Source organism: Protopterus annectens, chromosome 8.part0, assembly GCF_019279795.1.
Source record: "Protopterus annectens isolate FY-2018-M chromosome 8.part0, PAN1.0, whole genome shotgun sequence".
Taxonomy (NCBI): domain Eukaryota; kingdom Metazoa; phylum Chordata; order Ceratodontiformes; family Protopteridae; genus Protopterus; species Protopterus annectens.
Window position 1 is genome coordinate 1,983,611,817 of NC_056741.1, and position 13,106 is coordinate 1,983,624,922.

Below are 13,106 nucleotides of genomic sequence, written 5' to 3' on the forward strand. Positions count from 1 at the left end.
AGCTCATTACTTCATACACATGATTAGGTCATACTACCTTTCTGGAACCAGGCCAAAAAATAAATGTTCAGGAAATATATCAATACTTGACAGAGTTACCAGGAAATTTTGTACCTTTACTAAATTCAAAGCATTATGTGGTAGACATAAAATCTGAAGTAAAGTTTTGTTGTGTTCCAGTACAATGTGGGAATAGCTATACTATTTTCTTGTCATGTTACAACTTAACTTCATTCCAATGGATTTCAACCAATTGTATACACATTTATTTCCTAAATGTGTGTCTGGTCTTTTGAAACAGATACAGAATTTCTTTCTCCTGCTGTGAAGTATGTAGCAGGAAGGCAACTAACTATGGAGAATTCCTATCTGCATAATAGCTTATACTAAAGAAATACATGTGGTCAAGGTTTGCAGATCACAGATATAAAGACAAGAAAACAGCTTCTACCTATAGGACACAAAGAGAGTGACTCTCCATTAGAAAAGCAACGGCAACTTGTTTTTGTGTTTTTTTAGTCTGGAAGGTATGATTTATTTAACCAGCACAGTTTAAAAAAAAAGTCATTAAAGTTTGAAGTCAGCACATTAATGAACCTTTCCCATATGTCCATTTCTAACAGTGGTTTTAGAACGAAGGTGAGTGATCTGGCAAAGAAAACATTAAAAATCAAATATGCTTAGGTTTAAGGCAGCAACCCTTGTCCCACAGGATTTGAAACTAGTCTGCTTGAACTCAATGTGCAAAAAAAAACTTCTATTTTATATAAATAGAATGTAAGTCAACATGTTTTTCATTTCTTAGTGAATAGCACCTTAAAGTAAAAAAAAAAAAAAAAAAAAAAAACAGGACGGGGAAGGGAAGGCATGTGACAGCACAGGGATAATCAGTGGGAGACGGGAAGCAGGATCACACCCAGTCTTGCAAGGAACGTTTGCAATAAAGAAACATCCGTGGACTCCCTTTGCGCTGCATGTGAATGATAATGCAGATAAGTCCCAGAATGCATAGCAGAAGGATTAAAGGCACTGTCACCATGACTACATTCATTGCCCGAGTATACTCATCGATTTTAATCACAATATCCACATCATGCTCCTTTGGAGTATCCTTGTTCTCCTCTGTGTTGACAGTGTCATCCTCATCACCTCTATCGCCATCAACAGGGTCATTTTCACCTTCTGTGTCACTGTTGGTCTTGACTCCATCTTCTGGTTCATCAGTACCATCATCTCCTTTTTTATCTGGATCAGATGGAGGCTTGTAAACATCTGGATCCTGTTCCATGCGGCATCCCATGAAATCTCGGAGGATGGACTTGGGGTAACCTGGCTCAGTCTTTAACCTCTGATTATCAAACTTCCAGTAACGAGTGCCTTTGTAGAAATAGGTATAAGCTGCAAAGACATGAAACAATGCAATAAATGAAAGATCTTGATCATACATTTAGTAACTACAGAAGAGACCTGAAGATCACAGGCAACTTAGTTTTTTTTCCTATCTCCAATATTTATGTTTCTGTGTACCTCTTGACTATACCTTTCATTTACTGCTAAAAGCCAACTGTTGCATACGTAGTACACATACAATGAATGCAAGAATAATGTTTTGGAAAAATGCATACTTCTTCAAGTGTGCTATGTGCCAGTGAAACTAAATGACTTATTTTAGTCTTACAAGAATCTTCAAATTTCCATCACCACTAAAGAATAACTGGACAGGAACTTTTAAAAATTCAATAAAAATTCTATTGTTAGGACTACTTAAGATAATTTTCCAGATGGGTATTTATAAATAGCATATCCACATAAAACAATATTCCATGCTATATGCCCACTATAGAAGTGAGTGCATGATTACTCTAATTTCAAAGTACAGATTTGACATCTTTCTCTCCCACTCTATTTTCACTTACCAAGAATATGTCATCTGATGGTTTTACAATTAGCTGTATGGTGTTTAGCCGTCCCCATCACCATATACTTGAGAATGAAAAAAATATATACTTATTTACCTTTTGGCAACTGGAATGTCCAGCTGGGAAGAAATCATATTCAGAGAAGGTTTGTGAAGAAAAGACTCAATGTATAAAGTATATAACTAAACACTGACATGTCATACACTTGAAAGTAAAAAATATTGCAAATCATAGCACTTTACACAAAATAAATTCATAACAATCTGGGCAGTAAAGCTCTACTGAAAAGTACACAACTACGTAGTCACCTGGCATATATAAGTGTGGCCAGTGTTCATTAGTTAACATAGCAATGAATAAATTGTACTACATTACCTGAAAAACTGAATTAAAATGGAAACAATATGAACAGCGTTACAGCATACACAGTTACATCAATCGGCCCCATGGTGCAAAGAGATAAAGCCCTTCTTGCAACCCAAATGTCCTGTGGTCACTTGGTGGCAAGAGCACAGGAGGGACCAGGTGGTGAAGGATGGAGTGAGCTGCTGATGCTGGCTTGCCCATCTATTACCAGGCTCCATAGGAAATCCTGACACTCTATTTGGTGCACCACTTTTTCCTTACGTTAATGGCTTTAATCACTTATTTTCTGGTAAAGTCTTCCATGGATTTATATAATAATAGTGTTAAATCACATTATTATATCACAACCTTCCATCTTTCTCTATATCATCAAATTTTAATTTTCGTCTTAACATTTTTTCCTCATAATTTTTAACGTCTTCATTTCCATATTCTTTTTTCTCTTTTTCTTATTCTCATCAACTCCAGAAGATTTTGTACTTATATTTAAACATTTCCACTGCTGATTTCTCACTCTCTTCCTTTGCCCACTTTAATACTATAAACACGTTTAAAAAAGCAGAATAAACAATGGTATTTAAGTAACCCTAATCCCCCTTCATCTTCAGACATATACAACATACCTCTTTTCATTGGGTTTAATCTTAAACCCCATATGAAAGAAAATGCCAAATGCACAATGTCCTTTTCATATTTTCCTGGGACTATATAAACATTTTACTTGTATGTTATTTTCCCATTAATACACAATTCATCAGATAAACGTTTTTCCTAAATGTTAATCTATACATCCTGCACAGAAAACACATTTATTTCATTTCTTTTATCAAACTCTACTATTGCTTCATATCTACATCATTGTCCACAAATTTTATCCCTAGCAAAGACATTCATTCATTGAAAAATACACACCTCCAATTTGAAAAATACACACCACCAATTTTCACATCACGCAAATAACCATTCAGATAAACCAACACTTCTCTTATCCATATTTTGTTCTTAGCAAATACAACTACATTGTCTGTGTATGTCAGAACTAGTGGAATCGCCACATCCTTTTGCATCACATATCTAGCATTTTCATTTTATAAGGTACTTCACTCAGTACTGCATTCATTAACAATGCAAACAATATTCCACTCATAGGATATCCATGTCTTATACCACATTTCATACATCTTTCTTTACTTGGTCACCCATTTGCTAACACTCTCACTCTACTATTTTGATATGCCGACATATACACACTCCTAATTCTATTACCTGTTCCATAACATCCCACACAAAGCATCATATCCCACTGTATCAAATGCCTTGCTTATATCACCGAAAATAGATTTCACATCCTCTCTTTTACTTATAAAATCATTCAGAATTTCCCTTACAACCAATAACAATTCTTGACTTCCCTTCTCTTTTATACCATATTAACTTTCTTCCATAAAATACCTCATCCTTCCTTCCATCCTTCTCTGAATTATCTTTCATATTAAAACATTTTATAATCTGTTTTATTTAGTTTGATGGGTCTCCATTTTTTATTTCCTTCTCTTCTTTCTTCCATATAAGATTTAATATCCTGCTACATAACCCTTCATAAGAAAACCCTTCTTCAGTACAATTACAAAATACTCACTTTGGCAATCTATTAATTTCTTGTACATTCCATAGCTTATACTATCTGGGCCTGACACTGCATCAGCAATTATAAGTACTTCATCCAACTCCTTAACTCATTCTAGATTTTTTTTCTTCCCAGTCCCTTTTATTTTCCTTCTTTTTACTCTGTTTTTAACACCTTTATTGAATTATCACCCATGACATATCAAGCATAGATTTATACAAAAGAAAATAAACCATGTTAACATGTTTACAGTTACAAACATTATACATCACACAAATTTTTATACAATTATCATTAATCCAGCATTATACAAATTTCTTAGTTCCTACCCTTCCTTAAACCTCACTCCTTCAAAACATTCTGCATGTATTGTTCCCCAATTTCCATTTTTTCTATGTAATTTGCTCCTACACTTTTTTAATGATCCCACTTCTAGTTCTCTTGTCTCTGTTACAATATTCACTACTTCAAATATAACTGATTTAGACTCTGATTTTGATGATCTAATAATTGCTTTTTTGGCAGCCACCAGAACTAAACGTAACAATACCTTACTATGTCTAGGCAATTCAGATCCTGTATCCCAACACAAAAAATCATTTCCTTAGTTAGCCCCATTTGCTCACCCAGTACTACTGACAGAATACTCTGTAGGGAATTTTCAAAGTCTGCAACTCATTACAGTCCCAAAACATATATTCCCATTTACCTCCTTCTTCTCTATCACACCTTCAAAATTTGTTATCTACCCGTGAAAAAAAAATCTTAGTAGTCTTTGGGTATAAAAATACCTATGCAAACACTTCCAAACAAAAATCCTAAATCTTCTAGACACTGTTGCATATTTGAGAGACACACATATGTTTCCTTGTGAATTGCTTATCAAATCTCTCTCTTCCCAATTTTTTTCTGTCCTCCTCTGACAGATTCCTATGGCTATCATGCAATATTTTTTATGCCCTACTAATTATCCCTTTTTAACAGCAGCTTCTTTTCTAGTTTCAACTAAAAACTCTACCAGAGCGCATCTTTTAATTAGGATTCCTCTATCACTTTCTCTTTGCCTATATCTTCTTTTTTCTCTTATACATAGTTTCCACATTACAATATTCATAATTCTCCTCTTGTGTTCTTTTCACTTCTTCTTATACATTTTTCATTTCTTTCATTATACCAATATCCATCTTTACTATTTTACACAAACATGAAGATAACTCCTAACTTCACTTTGTAAGTAATATCTATTCCTAAAGAAGTAATGCCTTGTTTTTTTCTCAATTTCTTTTATATATTTATTTTCCATATCATAATACACTCTTGCATTATTCTATAAATTCTAAAATACATTTTCCCATATATCACTTTCTCTTCCTTTCTTACATCATCCTGCTTCTGGAAAAAAATTGTATACTTTTTAAATTCAATCCACCACTCAAACCAATTTTTATAGAAGTATTTCAAAGTTATATGATCCTTCCATACCTGCAATACTCCCCACTTTCCAATTTCATCCCATAATTTCTCATTTACTCTTTTTATTCCCTTTCCTCTTTTAAGACACTCCCTTTCTACCATCACTTTCATCCATACTGATAAATGGTCTGTAAAGCCCATTGCAAGTGTAGCACCATCTGCTACCCCCAAGTTTTCCAATAATACAAAATAAGTGCCCTCCCCTTCTGGAAGTCCATTGACTTTTATTCCATACAGCTAATTTACCACCTTTTATTACTTGCTGTATTTTTTACCTCTTTCTCTTTATTTTTACATTTTCCCCTGAAATCACAATTAAAGTCCCCTACAACTATAATTTCCATGTTAACAACCTCATAGTCTAATATTTGATGAAACAAATGCTGTCTTTTCTTGCTAGTTATACATGCATATAATGCTATAATTCTAAACATGTTCTTTCCACCTCACATCCACAACAGTTAACCTTCCCACCCTTACCTATGTTACATCTAGTACTTTCAATGTTTTTTATACAACACAGCCAATCTAGAAAAGCGTTCACTTCAAAGTTCCATATTATAGTTCTACACCACAATTTTGCTTTTTGCAGTCTTTCTTCACTTGTCAGGAATCTTAAACCCTCTAACAGAATAAAATCCACATCCCATTTAGTACACAATTCCAGTATTCCTATCCTCCTTACAGTGTTAATAACACTGTTCTCATTTACTGAAAGCACTCCAAAATTATTGCATTTGCTTCTTTTTAAGTTTAGGGGAAATATTTTTAAATTTTCTTTTTCTTATTTTCACTTTTTCCCCAACTGAACATTTTTCCTGCATTTATGTACAAATAATTCTTGATCCTCAGAAATAGATTTTTCACTGGTTAGAACTTCAAAAATGATTAGTGACAATCCCTTCTCCGGGCCTCTCTTTGTGCATAGTCTCTCCTCATTTTTCCCCTCCATATTTTTCATTCTTCTACGGATTCTTATTCACATTTTTCACCTTTTCTCCCTCTTGTTGTCCTTCTACACATATCTTTTCTTACTCTTTCCCTTCATTCCAATTATTTACTGTTTGTTCTTGACAATCCATCCAAATGTGTCCCTTTTTTATACAACCTGCACTCAGGCACACACCTTCATGCTGTATGTCCTTTCACCCCACACAGGTTACATTGTACCTTGTCACAATCATTAATTAAATGAGAGAAGTCCCCACAAAATAAACACGATTTAGGCTGGCCAGTATATCTTTAATGCCTTTCTATGACCAGCCACAAAAATTTCACTTCGCAAGTGTTTTACTGTGGGTTTTTTTTTTCCACATTTCAAAACAGCTTCCAACCTCCACCCTCCCTTCCATAACTTTCTCTCACCTCTAACTTTCACAGTATTATCAACAGTTTCACACAGATCCTGCAGACATTTTTTTTTTGCATTCTTCTTCCATTTCATCAATTCTATCCTGCAAAGTAACATTTTTTTTAACTTTTAAGATACTACCAGAAAGCAAACAACTGTTCCATGCATAAATGTCCTTTTTTTTTTTTTTTTTTTTTTTTTTTTTTTTTTTTTACACAGAAACTTCATCAGCAGTCCATCTTCAAATGTTAAGTCACAAAAAGTCTCTGTCCCAATATGGATAAAAGACCACATTTCTTGAGCTTTAAAACCAAGGACAGTTATCAAATTGTCTCATACATAATATCTGTCTATTACAGTGTCAATTTCTGTTCTTATTCTCACAGTTGGTCTCTCCTTTATAAACAGGTTTACTTACAGTTTGTTGCTGTTCTCCTTTTTGCCTACTGTCATTGCTGCACATGTTTAAGTTACTGCATTATGTGCTGCCACAAAACCAGGCACCTTCTCAGTTTGTTGCTGCTTTCCTCTTTTACTTTCTGTCACTGCTGCATAAGTTTTAATCACTGCATTTGCTGTTGCTACATCATCTGATTCCGTTCCTTTCCCAAGTAACCATCCCCAGCACCAGTAAAAATCTTATGTGCCATCTCACCCCATGAAAGAGCAGAAGTGTCACCTGGATCATCCTTCTCAGTTATTTTTAATAGAACATCATCTGCAAGTCATCCTGATGCCATTTCTGTTATTTGCACCACTTCAACAGACTCACTTATTTTCTTCTCCATGAAGACAGCTTAATGCTGCTAATCTGTAACATTCACCAAAATGGAATCTTTGCTTACTTTCTGAACTGCCACACCAAACAAATTTTTATCCAAATTCTCACTTTCCACCTCTAAACGTTCTATAGCTTTCTCTCCCCCTTCCCTTAGACATCTTCCTTGCTGCTGTAGGAGCTCCCCATCTAGTGTGGATGTCCTTCACACAGTAATTACAATACAATTAGAATATTTACAAGATTTCCACAGTTAAATACATTTCTATAGATAATTTATTGTCTATTGCTAGATTTTGTCTTTATACTTTTAATACAAACTGTCTGTCTTAATACCCCCATTCCATTTTCCACAACCAAAGTGTTATCGTTTCAAGGATTTGAACTAAATCCCACTTCCCATTAAACAATCTCTCTTATCCTTTGGTTTTATACTATCCATAACACATTAAACAATTTTTATCTGTAGTAGATATATAATCTTTGTTTTTATCTTTATAATACCCATATTGAATCATATCCATATTTACACCTTCAGGTCCATTGATGTCATCAAAATAATGTAAATCTATTACATTTTGCCACAATTTCACCACTCTTATATTTCAAGAATACATGTTCAGTTGTCTCATATTTTTTTTTTACGACAATTACGTATTCTTTCATTTAATTTCATTTCATATAAGGCACGTTTACTTTAAATGGAAGTTTCCTTACTGCTAATATCCATAAACAATCTTGACACTCTTAACACTCTTAACACATTCTTGCATCTCTCAATTCTTGCTTTGGTAGCTTTAATTTTCTCCTCCTGTAGATCTTTCCAAGGGTACACGTAATAGTACTGATACATAATTCATACCACACTTTTCTTTCATTTTCAATTTCATTTATATTTATTTTCTATAATAATATATTTCCGATAGATTTTTAATTCATCATTCAAACCACCTTTTCTTCTTTTAAATGTTACTAAAGTATATACCTGAAATGTTTATTTTTTCCATGTTAAATTCAATTTATTCTGTCCTACAAATCCCAACCCTTTAGTCTTTTCTTTATTCTAATACATGCGTCAATTGACTTAATTCAATACATTCTTCATACCATCTATATCCTTAGTAACTAATATAATGTCATATGTATACAACAGAATTACAGGTATTTTAATACCTTCTTTGTTTACATATCTTACATCTTTAATATTACTTGAATATCTTACTACAGCATTCATTACCAATGTAAATAGTGTACTAATCAGTGGAAATGCTTGCCTTATTCCTCTTTTTATACTTATTTCTCACTTAACCACAGATTACCCATCACCCGTATATAATTGCATTCATATGAAAATACACATACATTTATTATTTTCCTACTTGTTTTATAGGATTGAAATATTTCCCATAATATACCATGATGAATAGTATCAAAGGCTTTCTTCAAACCTCCTATCATGATTTTAGGTGATCCTCTCTGTTTACAATGTCATCTACTCATTTTAACTGTCAATAATAATTCCTGACTACCTCTACCTTTAATGCTATATACTATACTATCTCTCTAATACTATTTACTTTCACATCCATTTTTTTCTGTAAAATTTTCATAAAAATCTTATAATCTGCATTATTCAAGACCACAGGCCTCAAATTCTGTATATGTTCTCTATCTCCTTTCTTCCATATGAATTTAAATATACCATTAAATGATTCATTTCATGTAAATCCCTCCTTTAACCATTCAATTAGAATTTCTGTCATAAAAGCTTATCTTTATACATTCGGTACTCAATTCCATCTGGTCCCACTGTTGACTCTTTAATTAATCATTTCAATGCTAAGTCTACTTCTGATATCTCTTTATCTAATTCTTCCTTATCTTATTTTTGAAAAAGATTTTACCTTCAATTTTTTTCCTATTGTCTAGCTTTCTGTCTTGAAACAGCTCTTACATTATCCACTAATATCTTCATTATAGCTTTTTGACTATTCTATATTGTTCCTTCTTTAGTCCTCATTTCTCTCATTATATTGTCTTCTTTCACTATATTGCTTAAATAAGGAGAAATGTCCTTTTTTCCTTCAAAAAGTATTTCTGTTTGAACAATGAATTTTTGATTTTCTCTTGATTCATTTCGTATATATCTTTTTCTTTGATAAAATACACCTTATCAGTATTTTCTAAACTTGTTCATGCCTCTTCTTTTTTACATCTTTTTATTTAATTTCTCTTGTCTAACTGCCATTCCATATAACATCGGTTATAGCTTTCTTTGAATGATATCCATTACTCTGACCTATTCTTACAATAATCTGTCATATTAATATGATCTTTCTACAGTTCTGTATCATCTTTCCTTCTTCATCCCATTCTGTTTCATTTATTCTTTTTATTCCTTTAACTATTTTGATATATCCTTCTTTTCCTTTCATTTCTATCCAAATTGCCCAATGATCTGAGAAACCTATTTCTATTACTCCTTCCTCTTTAAATTGACGACCTAATGATATCAAGAAATAATACCCGTCTTGTGCTCTCTTCTCTGCTACAAGTCCATTTATTAATTTTCCAAATATTTAGTTTACCATACTTAACTACATCCAAAATTTTTTTCACATCACTGCCCTTTTTTTCTTAAACTACAATTAAAATCTCGTCTAGTAATGATGTCTGTATTTATAGCCATATAGTGCAATATTTTTAAACATATTTTGTCTTTCTTTACTTGTTAGACAAGCATAAAGTGCAACAATTCAATACATCTGTTTCTTCCATGTAATATCTAGAACTGTAATCCTTCCCATTATAAGTTCACATCTAATATCTTAACAAATTTCTTACACAGAATCCCTATTCCAGAATATCTTTCTTTACCTAAATTCCACACAATATTACCTCCTGACAACAATTCGGTTTGCAACTATTCTCCAATGACACCTCCTTTCAAAGTGGGAATGTTTCTGTACCCCTATCACATAAACTCTTTAACACCATCTCCCATGGAATATATACCTCAACCTTTATCACTGTGCTCTCTTACCCTTTGCTTCTACTTGCTCTCCTACCCTATACCTCATAAACTTCTCCCAACCCACTCCCTTTCTCCACTATGTACCACCTTTTACCTCTCCCACCTTATCTTTTCTGTCTGTCCTCTCCACATATTTATAACTTCCAAAAAAAGCTTGTTTTTTACCTGTACATAAATGTTGTACTTGTTTCTTTCATCTGAAATGCCTGTACTTTTAATATGTTTAGACTACATGAATCTCACTTTTGTAAATCATTACCTAGGATTAGAAATGTTATGTCTTTTTAACAAATCGTATATTATCTCTGCATTTTCACTGTTCTGTTACTTTATTTACTTTTGTATAACTATCGTAAAAATGTCTACATCCTGTGGAGCTTTTCTCCCCGGGTCTCCACAGAAAACGGGCTCTTCCAAGGCCCATTGGACTAACCTGTTCTTCAAACTGTAATAAATAAATAAATAATAAATAAATAAACCCTTTTTCCTTATTTAAAAATTTTGTATCTTCCAAAACTATAATATCATCACTGAGGCGTTTGCAGCATTTTAAAATGCTTATTCTCCTAAAGAAAATTCCTTATACTCTTTACATTAACATCCACTATTCTAAATCCATCCCCTCTTGCTTTTTGTTTTAATATTTTTCCTGTTAATTACTAAACATTCACACCTTCCCTTTTTTCTTAAATTTCTATGAATTTTCTTTTTGTTTCTCTTACTCTTACCTGTTGAGTTATTTTTTTCTTTTACCAATTCCAGCTTACATTTTCTTCTTTGCTTACTTCTAAACCTTCTTCCATGATTTTTTCCTGTTTTTTTGTTCGGACACTTTTCCCTTCTTTTCTATCAGTTCTTCCTTTTCATCTTGTACTATTTTTGTACATTTTGGGAAGTATTTATTTCCCTTTCACTCTCATTTTTGCTTTGTTCACATATACCCCACGTTGTTACATTTATAGCATTTTAACACAAATTTTTAGTATTATGTCTATTTTTTCCACAAATACATAATTTCCGGTTAACACAATTTTCAATTAAGTGATCAGATGCACCACAATAAAAAACAGGTTTTAAGCTATCCCCGATACTTAACAACCCCCTTTTCCCCTTCAACACTCGAAATATGAATACATATTTCATTTTAATTTTTACAATATCATTACGGTTCCACCCCCCAGTCCATAATCCTTTATTACCACACATTTTAGTAATCTCCAACACATTTTTACACATTTTACTTAAATGTCTGCTTAAAGCCTCTTTTTCAACATCTGTTCTGAATTGAATATGTAATTTTTTTAGTCTCTCTGTTAAATAACATAAAATATACAAGTTCAATGGATAGCATTTTTTTCTCATATTCCCAGAGAAGCTTTCCATCACATGCCAGTTTTCAAAAATAATGTTTCAAAAAGCTTTTTTATAGAAATGAATATATGCTCTTGCTTCATTCAATTTTGTGCCCAAAGGTAAAATGACATTGTCCCGTATCTCATATCTTTCTATCACTTTATCTTCTTTATTATAAATCCTCACAGTATACTTCTTTTTGTGCTCAACTTTGAATCATTTTTCACCTTTTTTTCAGCTATCTACTTCACTGTGTGCTCATACATTTTATTCTTGAATGCGTCTCTCCCTTTTATCATCTGTACTTCATGTTGTATTTTGTCCATAATGTCCCCAAGGTAATTCTCTCCCACTTTCTGGCTCACTTGCTGAAAGCATGTCCCTTAATAAATCATCATGCTGTAATACACCTCCTTCTTTCTTTCCTTTATCCTCCAAGAACAGATGTATTTGAAACAAATTCTCTGAATTTCTGAAAGGCTCGACTGCCTTTTCTTTCACTGCGTCGCCTGTCATTTCAACCTTATTTAAATCAGAAAGCTGAAATGTCTCTCTGCTTTCTCTCACACTCTGCCACTTCAACTAACATTTCAGAAGGCTCGACTAACTTTCCCATGATTATTAACTCACTGCCACTATAAACTGTGGGTTCTAAAAGCTTTAATGCCTTCTCTTTTCTTCCTTTATCCTCTACTACATCCATTTCATCTGCAAAAGTCTTGACTGCCTTTTTCACGATCAGTTCACCACTGCTATCACCCGAAGGTTCAAGCATTCTTTCTCCCTGCTTCTCCAGGCCACCACTGCACCCAGAATGGAAGCAGGAAGTATAGCAGTGAAACAGGACCCCTGTTCATAAAAATGAAGAAGGGGTGAAGTTTCCTGATGCCCAAGCCAAATTTCTCCTAGTAGTATAAATACCACCTCTGGTCTCCCCTGAATAGAGGCTACTTAGGCAAATGGGACTACACCAGTCAACAAGGCATAAATAAATAAATAAATAAATAAATAAATAAATATATATATATATAAAAATAAGATAAAAAAATGCTGAAGCATGAAACTTAGTGATCCCCCTCTGCAGGTGTGTCACTTGTTTGGGAGCAGGAGGGCTTTTGAACCAATATAGGAACAAATGGGTCAATTTGATGCAGGAAAGGGAGTCACTGGGTTGATCCTACTGAAAAAAAAGTTGGTGTAATTCA

The 13,106-nt window shown here is 33.2% G+C and overlaps 1 protein-coding gene across 1 annotated transcript in view; it reads right to left on the reverse strand.

Moving 5' to 3' along the window:
- Positions 1–508: 508 nt before the first annotated feature.
- MMP15 (matrix metallopeptidase 15) overlaps positions 509–13,106 on the reverse strand; it is an 826,700-nt gene continuing 814,102 nt past the window's right edge. Inside the window, exon 10 of the mRNA XM_044081528.1 lies at positions 509–1,398. Within this exon, the coding sequence (XP_043937463.1) occupies positions 911–1,398 (488 nt within the window). The 3' untranslated portion in view covers positions 509–910. The remainder of the gene's footprint in view (positions 1,399–13,106) is intronic.